At 39.9% G+C, this 15,027-nt stretch overlaps 1 protein-coding gene across 1 annotated transcript in view; it reads right to left on the bottom strand.

The window, feature by feature from the left end:
* Positions 1–15,027, bottom strand: part of SLC12A8 (solute carrier family 12 member 8) — an 81,960-nt gene that overhangs the window by 8,471 nt on the left and 58,462 nt on the right. The window contains exons 9-10 of the mRNA XM_072984968.2: positions 3,029–3,175; positions 987–1,659 (exon numbers count right to left, since the gene is read on the bottom strand). Coding sequence (XP_072841069.2) covers positions 987–1,659; positions 3,029–3,175 — 820 coding nt within the window. The remainder of the gene's footprint in view (positions 1–986; positions 1,660–3,028; positions 3,176–15,027) is intronic.

Here is a 15,027-nt window from a genome sequence, read left to right as displayed (position 1 = left end):
CTCGTGGCACAGTGGTTAAAACGCTGTACTGCAGCTAAAACTGTGCTCACGACCTGGGGTTCAAATCCCAGGTAGCCGGCTCAAGGTCGACTCAGTCTTCCATCCTTCCGAGGTTGGTAAAATGAGTACCCAGCTTGCTGGGGGAGGAAATGTGTAGCCTGTATAATTAAATTGTAAAACCGCCTGGAGAGTGCTTGTAGCGCTATGGGGCGGTATATAAGTCCAATAAATAAATAAATAAATAAATAACCAAATAACTAAATAAATAAATAAATAAATAAATAAATAAATAAATAAATAAGTAAATAAGTAAATAAGTAAATAAGTAAATAAGTAAATTTATACTTCCATAAATGCACACTTTGAGACGAACTTTTAGAAATTATTTGGAAAGTATATCCAGGCCTGGAATAGAATGAATTCTGTTCCTAAATTATGGTCAAAATTCTATGATGAAAGGCTGCACGGGCATTTGTTTGTACTGAATAGGTGTTAAGTCTGGAAGCTGTTTCTTCTGATTTCAAAATAAAAGCAAATAACTACATTTCACATTGTTATATGTATGATGCATACACCTGCAGACCTGTGGATGGGAGGCTGTAAAACTATAAGTTTTCCTGAGCTGGGCTGCATTTCCATATGCAAATTAGATCAGAATTCCCTGCATATCTTTACAGCAGGCTTGATAGATACTTATTTTAAAAAGATTGTTTTTAAAACTCTAGCCGCCCAGAGTGGTCGTTTCGACCAGATAGGCGGGGTACAAATAGAATGAATAAATGAATAAATGAATAAATGAATAAATGAATAAATAAATAAATAAATAAATAAATAAATAAATAAATAAATAAATAAATAAATAAATAAATAAGATTGTTACCAGGGATGACATTCTGACCATTAAAAAAGAAAAAAGAAAACCATGTATAATCTTGTCTGTGGGAGGGTATGAGCTTTAGCTTTCCTTGTGCCTCTAACCTTTTTACCTTGCACTTTCTGGTTGGGTATTTTCTGCATGTCATCAACATGGTGGCTTCCATCAAGAATGTTCTTCTGCTTGGTTTCTGTACCACAAGGTAAAGATGAGCCTTCTTCCTCCTGATGATTTGGCTCTGAGAAATTCTGCATATTTTTGTCATTTGATTCCAGGACATTACCATATAGATCCTGTGCAGAGGCAAAGTTATTATCAAAATCTAACAAAAAGCTGTCTTGTAATGTTTGTTTGGCTTCCTTCTTCTGCTTTCTGTGCTTTGTCATTTGGCCAATGTCCTTGTCTTTTGTTTCAAGACCAGTTCCTGGCCCTTTACCAAGAGGCCGAAAGAGATGGTCCATATCTTTTGTGAATTCTAACAAAGTGCCGTTTGATCTGCCTTGAACTATGCCATCAGATCCATAAGAAGATGGTTTGTCAAGTAATAATGGCCGAGAAGAGCGCAGCACAATCCTGGAATCTTCCCTCTGCATTTTTCTGGAGTTCTGCTGAATGTTGTAGCTCATGGAAGCAGAGAAGTAGGAGTAATCCACCACAATATATGTAAGCATGAAGTTGATTGTGACTATTGGAGCAAGAACATTCACTTGACCAATGAAAATAAAAGCCATAGTGATCAGGCTTGTTAAACAGATGGCAGCCACTGGGGTTTTATTTGGTCCTTTCTATAAGATCAAAGGAAAATAATGAGCTTTTAAAAAAATATATGAGCGCAAATTCATTAATTTTATGTAAGGGTCTTGCCCTCCTCTCCGCTAAATGTTTCACCACTGGCTTTTAAGAAGTACTTTTAAGGAAGTCAGAAGAGAGGGAAGACCTATTCACAGTACCTGTCATAGTTCCAGAGTCCACAAAGATACGGTTCCTTTCCATTGCAAGTCCTTTTGTACTGAACTTATTCAAATGTGGGAGAAATGCTCACTTTTTTATTTATTCTCTTTTGTATTTCATTTGTTAATATTCTACTGCAGATGCTTTTTAATATTAAAAGAATCATGTCCTTAGACAGACATACTATATTTCAAGACAGCAGGCAGTTTTAAGCTTTCAAAGAGCAAGAAAACAGGAAGACAGAGATTGTTTCTGTTTTTTTTTTTTTTTAATTAGGCCATAAAGTGGTATGGACTGTTATTTGGGCAGCAGTTTGGGCCATGGCTGGTCCAGAGTGAGGGGAATATCGGAACTCAGGTGGCAGGGCAAGGAGCCCAGGCATGAATCTTAACAGTTACAGCCTCGGGGGAAACAAAAGAAAAGCTCACTATGTGTGACACTGCTCTTACCTGTGCCACATTTCTTTCGAACTCCCTCCCCTAACTCAGAAGGATTATGCCCTCTGAGCAACAGAGGGCAGTATATTGGCATGAAGTCGATCCAGGAAAAAAATCTGAAACAACTGGTACACTAGAATGAGGCCGCATCCCCTAAGGGTACTCAGCTGAGGCACTCTGGTGCAGATTCACTTCTTCTCTGTGAGGAAGGGCAGGGGGAGAAATCACTCTTGGTCAGTACTGGGAAGCACCCATGGGAAGAGGGGGGTGGGGGTTCTGCTGTGATTATCGGAGGGGACATACCCAGATCATTCCCTCTTCTTACCAGAGGGGACATACCCAGATCATTCCCTCTTCTTACCAGAGGGGACATACCCAGATCATTCCCTCTTCTTCTCCTTCATAAGGAGAAGGGGCTGCAATCAGTTCTCAGCTGGTGATCCCAGGACCTCCTTGAAACACCAGCCAAAAGAGGTATGTTTCAAGATACCAGATGAGCCACTAACATGGAATGAGAATCAGTTCCAAATAACATTCATGGTTTGGAAAATCATTTCCCTTTTCATCTTATGCTGAGCTTAGAAACACACATAATTTCCTATTCAGAATGATTATAGTTGAATATCCCTTTGCTTCTGGAATGTAAATTATCAGGCTTCTGCTAGCATTGCAAAAAGATATACCTGATGAACTAAATGTATGCATGTCAAAGCTATTACATATTGAAAAGAAAAGGCAGACGATTCTGCCTTTCTTGCTTACTAACCCCTTGTCCAAGAAATGCAAGAATCGGTATAACTTTCTCTTGAGCAATGCACTGAAGGATTCTGGGTGCTCCATAGAGGCCTCCCATACAGGATGCTAGTGACGAAATATACAGGCCAAGTAAGAACAGAAAGCCCACCAAGGATACCTAAAAAAATGAAACAAAACAAAAAGCAGAGGAAAAATGTTTTTCTCTGCATAAATGCTGCAATTGTTAAGTATACATAAATGAAAAAGGCATCTGATAGCAAATCAGTGGGGTTTGCACTTGAGAAATAATATCCTACAGTGGCTAGGAATGGGAGTTGGGTTGTCTCATGCAGAAACCTCACTTCAACCACGAATTTATCATGCTGGATGTACTACTGTTTTCTCAGCAGCAGCAGCACCATTAATAGCCCTATAGCGCAGTACAGTAGCTCACGACTTGATTTCAATCCTGACAGGTTCAAGTAGCCAGCTCAATGTTGACTCAGCCTTTTGTCCTTCTGAGGTTGGTAATATGAGTACCCAGCTCACTGGGGGCAAAGTGTTGTTTGTATAATTATAATGTAAACCACTTTAGCACTATGGGGTGGTATATAAATAAAAACAACAACAAACATAACATTTGCAAGACAGGCATGAGGTTGGAGTGGAGAATATACAGAATATTTATTCAGTAATTCAGTGCAATTAAATCCAATGCAATTCACTTTGGACCATTAGTACAAAACCTCTAGACCTCTGGTCCATCAGATGCTTTTGGATTGCAGTGTCTATCTGCCCTAGCCAAGATAGCCAATTACAAGGGGTGATGGTAAAGGCAATGGAAGAACTGGTAGATGGCCAGTATTCCCCATCTTCACAGAAGGATTACCAAAGCAAATTATGTTCATAGGTTTACACTCTTTATATATGTAATTCATATATATTGTGTATCATCAGTATCAATTGACTTGCCCAGAAGCAGGCTGAAATGTAAACTCCTTAAAAAGTGTCAAAATAAATAAATAAAATCAATATGGGCCACAACAATCACACTGTAAAGTTTTCTTATGGCAGCTGCTTGATAATAAAAACAAGCACACAAGCACACAAGGCATTTCAGCAGAACTTGCTCAGAAAAATATCTCAATGAATACTGCACCTCTAATCAACAACACAGCTGGCTAGATTGTTTAGTGAGTTGGCTACCTGGCTGCAGAGCCAGATGTGAGGAGGAGCTTGATTCCCTTATGTGCCTCCTGGGAGGAGAGCCAGCCTATGTGGCCTTGGGCAAATTACACAGACCCAGACTGGCCCCAGAAGAAAGGAAGGGTAAACAGCATCTGAATAATGTATACCAAGGCAACCCTAGGAAGGACTGTCAAAAGCCAGAACCAGTTTAACAGTCTGTAGTTCATTTAATTAATAATATGAAGGTATATATTTTGTTTAGCCCAGCAAGTATGGGTTATAAACAGAATTACCAGGGGTGGGGTGGGGGAAGCTCACTTAGCAGCAAATTCAGAAGAAATCTCTCCCACTTACAGGAAACACAGTGGAACAGCAGATACTTGATTCCACTAACATACAGGAAGGAAACTTTAAGTTGAGGGAAATGCACTTACAGAAAGAGATGAAACAGGAAAAGACACACAAGCTTAAAAGTATCATAACAGCTAGAAGATAATAATATCCCAATTACAATGCCATCCATCTTCTAAAGAAAATCAATATTACATTTTTTTAACAATGAGAAAAACCAAACCGAACTGCCAATTAATTTCATATAAGTATTCGCAAAGGCTTTCACGGCCGGGATCTAATGGTTGTTGTGGGTTTTTCAGGCTCTTTGGCCATGTTCTGAAGGTTGTTCTTCCTAACGTTTCGCCAGTCTCTGCGGCCGGCATCTTCAGAGGACAGCACTCTGTGCTCTGGTGTAGTTTGTTTGGATGTTGAGTATTTATGGCTGTGAGATCAGCTTTTGTTCTTTTTCAGGAGATGGGCGATTAGTGTGTCTTGTTGTGGATGTATTGTTGTGATAAGGAGGAGAGATTATCTGTCACTGTGATTGATGGGTGTCATTAGCTGGTCTTTTGTGTGTAGTGATCCCCGGTCCTTGTGGCTGGGTAGAGTTTGTTGACTTTTTGCACACTGTATTTTTCAGAGCTGGGAGTTTTGTTGAGATTTCAAACTTTCCTCTCTTTGTTGAAGTTCTGCTGGTGCTTGTGGATTTCAATGGCTTCCCTGTGCAGTCTAACGTAATGATTGCTGGTGTTGTCCAGTATTTCAGTATTTTGAAATAGAATTTCATGTCCAGCTTGTTTTAGGGCATGTTCAGCTACTGCTAATTTTTCTGGTTGTTTTAGTCTGCAGTGTCTCTCATGTTCTTTGATTCTGGTGTGGATGCTGCATTTTGTGGTTCCAATATATACCTGACCACAACTGCAAGGTATCTGCAGCGGTGAGGGGGTCCCTTCTGTCCTTTGCTGATCGTAACATTTGTTGTATTTTTGTGGCACTACTCCTGTGCTACTCCAGTCCTCTGAAGATGCCAGCCACACAGACTGGTGAAACGTTAGGAAGAACAACCTTCAGAACATGGCCAAAGAGCTTGAAAAACCCACAACAACCATTAGATCTCGGCCATGAAAGCCTTCCCGAATACATTGTATCCACAAAGATTGTCTTCTTTGTGAGGCAAAGTGCAGCTCCACAGAGCAGACACAGAACAGTAGCTAATTGTTAGACATGACACAAAGTCTTAATCCTTAAAAGTCCATGCAGCATATCACCAACCATCATCATTTTGCACAAAATGAACTATTTGTATTAAAACAAGTTGCACTGTTTGTATAATTTCTCCCCCCCCCCCCCCAATTCTTCTTGCTCGTGTTTACTTCTCTTGACAAGGTTTCAACAAAATACCTTTCCCTCTATGGAATGAGAATAATAATTTTGCAATTCCTCGTCTATGAGAATGAGAAAATTACATTTTTATTTAGTTCAGAGGTCCATCCTCTATGTTATATGTTCCCTACTAGTTTTAATCCTTCCAACCCCCCCCCACACACACACACTTTGGTTTATGAATGTGGGGTAGTGTTCCTGTATCCACAATTTGAAATGGCCTGACATTGTAACATTGTGTTCACATGGGTGCCTGTGAGGAGGTGGTAAGAGAGGGTACTCCCCCCCAAATCCTAAACCTGATTATTTATTTAAATGTACACAGGTAAAAACTACAGCCGTATCAACAACCCATAAGTGTCATTTAGAGCACTGGTTCTTAACCTTTGTTACTCAGATGTTTTTGGACTGCAACTCCCAGAAGCCTTCAGCTCTGCTGGCTGGGGTTTCTGGGAGTTGCAGTTCAAAAACACCTGAGTAACAAAGGCTAAGAACCACTGATTTAGAGCCCCGCTTCCCACAAATTATTTATATGAACTATGAAGAAATTATTTCATCTGTGCATATTACCAGCAGGAAAAGAATACTAAGCTTCACATAACAAAGGCCAGCCCAAAGACTGATGAGACCAATGTCCACAGTCAAGGTGGTCTATACAGGATCCCCTCCTGTGTTGACTACCATGCACAAACAGACAGCAAGAAAAAGAAAATCCCACAATCTAACTCTTTTTCATTAGTAAATCACTTCTCAACCAAATACTAAGCAAATGTCAAGCTTGTTTTTCAACAAATATTCCAGATTTCTGTTGCCTGGAAAATATGAACATCTGATAGTCATCAAACATTGCAATGAAATCTGCTTGAGGAGACTATAATTTATGGCGTCTTGCTGCCATAACTGTACAGTGTCTTGTCCCAAATCCCCTAATTTGGTTCACAGCAAGGTGAGACTCTGTATTTTCACTGTGTCAAATATGGTGCTAATTTCAACCCTGGTTTGAATTTTATGTTTTTGTTTGGATGGTCTCCAAACTTTTACTCATTGCATCAATTCAATTCAGTCCCACTTATTATATCAGTCCTGAAATTTAACTTCTCTACACTCTTGTTACCCAAAGAAGTAATTCATTTCAGGTAGATTCTGGTCCAAGACAGCACACCAGAACTAGGGCTTCTTTTAGGCACTGTTCTGCCACTGCTGCTGCTGAACATGGATTTCCCAAGTAAACATGGAGTACTCTAATAGCACAGTCCTATACATCTTTACTCTGAATGAATACTGGTTGTTCAGAATCTTGTTACATATGCCTGATACATATCACCAATTTGTTGCTGATATTTATACCACTGAATCTAACACCAGCGTAAGTATTCAGTTGGATTCAGGCCACTGTGTTCACCAGGGTTTGTTTTCCGCAAAGGGTGTTGAGCATCACAGCCTAAGCAATTTGCAAGAACAAAAAAAAATCATGAAGTATTTGAAAATCCATAAAGCCCCCTCCCCAAATGAGTTAAGCTTCTTTCTTGCTAATTAACAAAACTATGTTGTTAACTGTTAGAAATGTAGAGAAGGGAGTAGGAAAAGTGGCAGTGAATATTACCGGGAAAAGAATCATTGAAAGAAACAACTGATTTGAAAACAGTAATACAGCCACCTGGAATAATGTATATTGAATAATCCCCTTACAATCCATTTGAAAACAAACAGCCAATAGTAAAAAGCTTGCACATAATTTCAGTTATCCAAAGAGCCTGCATTTGAAAATGCCACTTGATATTCTGTTCACAGCTGGGGAGAAAGGAGTCTTTTCAACGATGTGGCCAAAAGTAGACCAAAAAAATGTGTAATGAACAAATTCTTCACAAGGAATTCTTAATTCTAGTCTGAGTTTTTCTCACATTCCATTACTTCATTTCCTTACTTCCCACCCACCTACCACCACAAATAATGAAAATAAATTTGAGGACTAATGTTCCTTTAAGAATAAATGGTGAATATGCTGTCATTAATTTTTAAAAAAATCAAATTTCTTATGCAAGACCAGTGAAGTGCAATTCTGCCAGCAGCACAATATATTCTAATCTTTTTGTTACATCATCAGCACTTTGCATTGCACAAAATGGAAAGAAATCTCCTGCCTCCTGTTTCCTGTGTTTCATGATGCGTAAAGACGGATTAAAACTTTCCTTCCAAAAGAATTTGCTGAGTATCTGTTTTCCCCAAAAGTGAAATTTAAATGAGTGTTTTCCATATGGCTTGCATTCTCCCAGTTTGTTAAAGTAACAACTAGGCATGCTTCTTCTCTACTTAAATACACATTTGACAATAAATCAAAGCTAGCTTTGTAGAATCTGGATTCTCCATCGGAGAGATGAACACAATCCTGCCTAGATGAATCAAAACAGATCCTTCAAGAAGAGTCTGCTCTCTCACTACTGCAAAAGTTACATGTTTTTGATCAAAATTTCCAGCCAGCACAACCATTGACCCATGTTGACTAGAAAATTCAGAGAGTTGTAGTTTATTATTTTTTTTAAAAAACCAACTTTTCCTAGTTCAACAGTGTCCTATATGTTGGAGTTCTATTTGCAACCCTGCCTGTTATCTGTACAGTGGGGTCTCTACTTAAGAACGTATCTACTTAAGAACAATCCAACTTAAGAACAGCTCCATTTGCTAAATTTTGCTTCTACTTGAGAACAGAAATCCAAGATAAGAACAGGGAAAAAAAACCTTTCCTGCTCTTTTTTTAAGGTCATCTTAGGTTTTAAAAAAAAATCTCCCCCTAGTGGTAGAGTACGTATTAACCAGCTTTGCATTAGTTCCTATGGGAACTAATGCTTCAATGTACGAACGCACCTCTACATAACAACAACAACAACAAAAAACAGCCAGAACGGATTAATTGGTTTTCAGTCCATTCCTATGGGAAATTTTGTTTCAACTTAAGAGCGTTTCAACTTAAGAACACCATTCCAAAACAGATTAAGTTCTTAAGTAGAGGTTCCACTGTAGTTTCTATGGACGGAAAAGAGCAGATACGGATTAAATGGTTTTCAATGCATTCCTATGGGAAATGCAGATTCAACATAAGAACTTTTCAACTTGAAAACCACCTTCCAATACGGATTAAGTTCTTAATTAGAGACCCCACTGTAATTTGTGTGACTGGGAGGGACCTTTCAGGGCTGAGGAGATGGTATCTCTATCTAGCACTAAGTAATCATTCCTTCCAGCCTTTGAATTCAAAGTGAGCACAGCCTCTCTGCTAAGTGCTCCTTTCCTCTCTTTCCTGGCTGTTGATCCATTTGGTTGGTTGCAAAGTATGTGTGCAGAAAGAAAGCAGCGTACACAAGGCTGTAATTTAAAAACAATTGTAAGTAAAGACAAATTTTTATTCTTCCTCCTACAGATGTCTCAGAGTGAGTTATTGTGACTTCAAGTGCATTAATGAGAAAGGAGCAGACTCTGGGGAATTTGTAGCTATTCTCCTGTGTGAGTCTTAAAGGAATTTTACCAGAAATTCAAAACTCTGCAACACTACACAACAGGAGTAAGACTTGGTGCCAGATCTTTGATCATCCATACAGCTAACGGAGTAATATATCTGTGAAGATTCTCAGTCATCCAGTTGATGTTATCTGGAAGCTGAGTCATGGCAACTGGACTTCTTTCTTATTAGGTGGAAACATTTCTCTACTCATCCATGTAGCTTCTTCAGTCTGAGGAGATTAGGTAGGGGACCCCTGATATATCCTCCACATTGGTTTCACTTGCCCCTGGTCTGAATAAGCAGTTAGAAGGACAAAGGACTGGGGGTGAGGGATAATCCCAATTCTGCAGTCCTTCTCCACCCATTGTCATGGATTGTTAATGGTAGTTAACAGTGGTTTTCTGGTCTGTGTGGTCCTGATCTTCCTTCAACCATATGTTGATAGCATGGCTAATTAATACTTCTTTAATATATTCGCGAAGGCTTCCACGGCCGGGACCTAATGGTTGTTCTGGGTTTTTCAGGCTCTTTGGCCATGTTCTGAAGGTTGTTCTTCCTGACGTTTCGCCAGTCTCTGTGGCCAGCATCTTCAGAGAACAGCAACTTCTTTACAGTGGACCCTCAACTTACAGACGGCTCGACTTACAGTCTTTTCGAGTTACAGACTTCTCTGGCCGCAAAATTTAGGTTCGACTTGCAGCCAGAGAATCAACCTACAGACCGGAAAAAAACAAAATGGAACAAAAACGGAACAAAAATGGCCAGTTACGGATTAATCGGTTTTCAATGCAGTGTAGGTCAATGGAGACTCAACCTACAGACTTTTTGACCTGCAGCCACCGTTCCAATACGGATTAATTCCGTAAGTAGAGGGTCCACTGTACTTACTTTGATCATTAAAGAGATGAATGCACAAACCTTGCTAAGTATGCTGGGTAGAAAACATCTCCTGACATTATAAGCCCAGTGTGAAGCAGAAGATTAAGCAGCCTTGGAGGAGGGAAAGTTGAAAGAGGATCACTGGTTCCCAGAATTTAAATGTATAACATGCTATTGTTTTTTGCCAATTGTGACCAAATAGCTTTATAAATTCAGGCTGAGTGCCTTGCCCCTAAATCCAACCTATGCTTCCATAACTTTTTTTAAAGTGCAGACAACAAAAGGCGTGTTTGGTCCCCCACCTTTCACTGACTAGGTTGTCAAAAAATAATGGCAAATGAACTCCTTCAACAAAATAAAAATGATATTCTCATCTGAAAACAGGGGTGCAGCAGAACTGGTAGGCAGATAAAGTTGGTTGCCTCAAGCATTACATTTTGAGTGTAAACATCCTTTATTTTGTTATTTGTGTCTTTCTTCCTCCCAGGACAAGAAGAAGTGCTTATGGGATTTTCTGACGCATGTACTAAAACGATTTGGCCAGTTTTGGGTCCCACATAACTTCGCCTGGACAGCAGGCAGGGGCAGGTTGCACTTGATGTTCTTCTTTAGGCCACACGATGCAGTGAGATGTCCCAGGTGCAATGAGACTTCAGGGCTGTACAAACAATGGGCAAAAATCCTGTTGCCAGATTGCTGCTGGGATCACGAGGACGGTTGCTGCTGAACTGGCAGCAATTATTTTACTTTTAAAGCAACACACACACACACCCAGCCCAAGGCTCCCAAAGGAATCCCCAGGGCAAAATTGGGCCTAGGCAGCCTCAGAACCTAAAATGGAAGGACTGGAAGCTTTTAATTAGTGTAAATGAAACACTCCTGGCATCTGATCTGAGTTGCACTGGGTACAGTTACACAACAGGGTTTTCCCCATTGAGTCCACTGACTTTCACAGCTGTGCAACCAAAACCTCCCACTTCACCTATAAATAGAGGTCTGTACCCACTGAAACCTAAAGCAACAAGTGAGCCCCTGAAATATTATGAACAGGAAATATTTTAGGTCTTGCAGGACTGTTCACCACAGTATGCATTACAAAGCTGAGATACAGGAGAAACAGGAAATTACCTCATTTCTCAAGAAATCACCCCAGGATGCCTAAGAGCCTCATGGCGCAGTGGTTAAACTGCTGAACTGCAGCCAAAACTGTGCTCATGACCTGGGGTTCAATCCCAGGTAGCCAGCTCAAGGTTGACTCAGCCTTCCATCCTTCCAAGGTCGGTAAAATGAGTACCCAGCTTGCTGGGGGGGGGGGATGTGTAGCCTGCATAATTAACTTGTAAACCACCCAGAGAGTGCTTGAAGCGCTGTGGGGCGGTATATAGACAGCACGCTTTTTGCTTTTAGAAATAGGTTTCACTTTCACTTCTAGCAAGCCGAAACCTAGCCTTTTGCTCCACAATCTATAGGGGTAAATGGGACTTATAATAGGAATTATTACTACAGGTGTTCAGAACTATCAAATTTGAATTTGAATATATTTGGAATTCTCCAAACATGACATTACTGTCTGAGTTTAAAATCTTTCCAAATCTGAATACACACCCGATTTCCATTCTGAAAAATTTGACTGTCTTAGGCCTAATCTATTGTGATGTTACAGTGATTAATGCTCAATCATAACATTAAGCTTTAAATTCTTAAATGCTACATGCTGTGGTTGTATGTAATCCTGATCACAGGACATGGTGAGAAAGAGAATCAGTGGTGCCTCACGTTACGATGTTAATTTGTTCCAGCGAAATCGCTGTAGAACTAAAACATTGTAAAGTGATTTTAAAAAGCCCATAGAAACGCATTAAAACCCGATTAATGCATTCCTATGGGCTTGAAACTCACTGTCCAGCGAAGATCCTCCATAGCACGGCCATTTTCGCTGCCCGTCCCAGAAAACAGTGGGGGGACATTTTTTTTTAACCCGGCGGCCATTTTGAAACCACCAATCAGCTGTGCGAAAATCTTCATTTTGCGATAATCGGTTAGCAAAGCAGGTAACCGATCGTCACAAAGTGAAAAAATCCATAGGAAACATCGTTTTGCGGTTGCTCTTGCAATCGCAAAAACTTCTTCGTTATGTGATTTCTTCGTTAAACAAAGCGCTCGTCTTGCGAGGCATCACTGTAATGGTCTGGGTAGGTCTTTGGTTTGATCCAACAGAACTCTTCCTATGTAACAATAAACCATGGCTTATTACATTTTCATCCTAAACTGTGGTTAATTACCAGTATGCATTACTAAAGCCACTGAGTGTTATAATGTAGAAGTGCAGGCTCCCCCCTCCAATAAAACCTAATTAACTCTCTGGGTTTGGGTGTCATATAGTGAACCACAGTTTATCATGGTTTAAACATCTGTGACTGAGAAAAGCTGTGATTAATCGAAATCTAAAGGGCTTGCTTTATCTGCTATAGCTGCCTGAAAAATCCATTATTCAACTTTAGTTCAGGGATATGCACAATAACTTTCTGAATTTAGAACATATTTTGATATCTTTCCTATGTTTTTACATTGGGCATTTGCTGAATAGTGATACCTCAATATAGGAGGTATCTCCTGATGTTTAGACAAATTAAGCATTATTCCAATTCCAGTCACAATAATCTAGGGAAGGAAACAAAAGGAAACCTTTTGTACACCAGACTCCCATGCTATAAATTAGCTTTATATATATCCATCACTGTGGAATGTTCAGCATTTACTAACCCTCTTATAGTTATTGCAATTACAGTGGGATAAGAATTAAAGTGTAAGATTTGCTTTCTGAACATGAACCAATTCTTTGGAGATTTTAATTTGGTCTGTGGTTCTTATGGAAGTTTGGGGCATTGAACAATATAGAACATTTACTGTTTGGGAATATTGGCCTAGTTCCTGAGGCTCTTAAGAGAGGGATTATAGTAAGATGTGGTAATACAAAGATCTCTAGAAGAACATAAGCTGTTCAAATACATTTTCTGCAGGCAGCTTTAAAGGGGGGCTTCAGAAAGGAACCCTAATACAGCCATCTTGAATACAGTTAGAATTGCCATTTTAAAGCAACAATTTCCACATGTTTTCTTGCATTCACTGACATTTTGATCCACAGGAAAATAGAAGTTCTACAGAACTGCTCTATAAATGTACTTGTGGAGCATAAATTACAGTGTTTTAAGCTCTTGGGGCCTACTATTTGTGATATCCAGAGACATTTACTATAGGTAAGCATGGGTTTACATTAACCAAGTCTTGTGGGATGTATTCAGCATGAACAAACCCTCAAATTGTTCCTGCCAGCAGATGAGTATACTGATGTAGTAGTACCTTCTGAAGTTCAGAAGGCCATCCTAGCAGCCCTCACAACTGTGACTCCATAAATATATCTCCAGGATTTGTCTATCTGTCTATATGCACTCAATGACTAATAAATTCTCCCATTATGTTAACAGGACATGATTGCAATCCTATGTATAGTTACTTGACAGTAAGGGTGCAACTTCATTGACAAATAATGCAGGGGATATTCCGGGACTGGGATTTGTTTTATTTTTCCATTGACTACATGATATAAAAGTCAATGCAAATCAGCCTGGAGCTTTTCACCCCAATTCGTATTTTATTTCCTCTGTCACTGGGGCTTCTACTTTTTAAAAATATCAAATGTCTTTGCAATTATTCAAATTGTATGATCACTTGAGCCAATGTGGAAGGATTTGTAGCTATTCTATCTGAAGCCATTTCCAATCAACTCCAGTGAGAATAGCACTGAGAATGGCGGTTCAGCAAGAAAACTGTCTGCCATTTGAATCCTTTCCTTCCCCATTCGCATTCGCATTCGCATTCGCATTCGCATTCGCATTCGCATTCGCATTCGCATTCGCATTCCCATTCTTTCTTTCTTTCTTTCTTTCAGGCTTGCTAACCTAGCACTGGGCAGCTAGGTGATCAAAGGGAAAAAAGTGGGGAACTTACAGAGGAGAAGGAGAAGGGGAGTTTTAAGGTAGTTTGGCTCTAGCCATGCCTCTTGAAAATCTGGGTGGGCAGAGCAGAGCAGAACTACCTGGAAACCTGGAAACAGTGCTGAAGTGCAAACCTCCTCCTGTCTAGCTGCCCATTCCTTCTCATTCACAACCTAGGTGGGTTAGTGCTAGGACAACATGCCTTTAAAAGAAAAGAAGAAGAAAATAAACAGGAATAGAAGAAGAAAATAAACAGACCCAAGCACCATATGTGGGGAGGAGAACCATTAACAGGCTGATGGTGATTTCCTCCCCCCTCTCTCTCCTGTATGACTGGGTTACAGTGAATTAACCTGGGGAGACCCAACCTTCCAGGTGTGACTTCACAGCTGGAAAGTTGCTGGAGTTGCTGGAGTTTTGCTGTTATTATGATCTTTGTGTCAGCAACACATTCTTTAATACTAAGCTTCAACACAGAGTTTCCTGGAGACATCCAAGATCCAAGCATTGGCATCAGCTCGATTTGATCCTCACTAGACGTTCTAGCCTTCCTCGTATTACGATCACACGCAGCTACCAGAGTGCTGATTGTGATACTGATCACTCCCTGGTGTGTAGTAGAGTCAAACTGCGAACAAAGAGAGTATATCACACGAAAAAGGAAGACCACGTATTGACATCAGCAAGACTTGCGATCAAAGAAAAGTGAAGGAATTTGCCCAAGCGCTTCAGGAAACCCTTTCAGGTCCAGGTAAT

The sequence above is a fragment of the Pogona vitticeps genome, chromosome 1 (genome assembly GCF_051106095.1).
Source record: "Pogona vitticeps strain Pit_001003342236 chromosome 1, PviZW2.1, whole genome shotgun sequence".
Taxonomy (NCBI): domain Eukaryota; kingdom Metazoa; phylum Chordata; class Lepidosauria; order Squamata; family Agamidae; genus Pogona; species Pogona vitticeps.
This window is presented reverse-complemented; position numbering and strand designations above follow the sequence as displayed.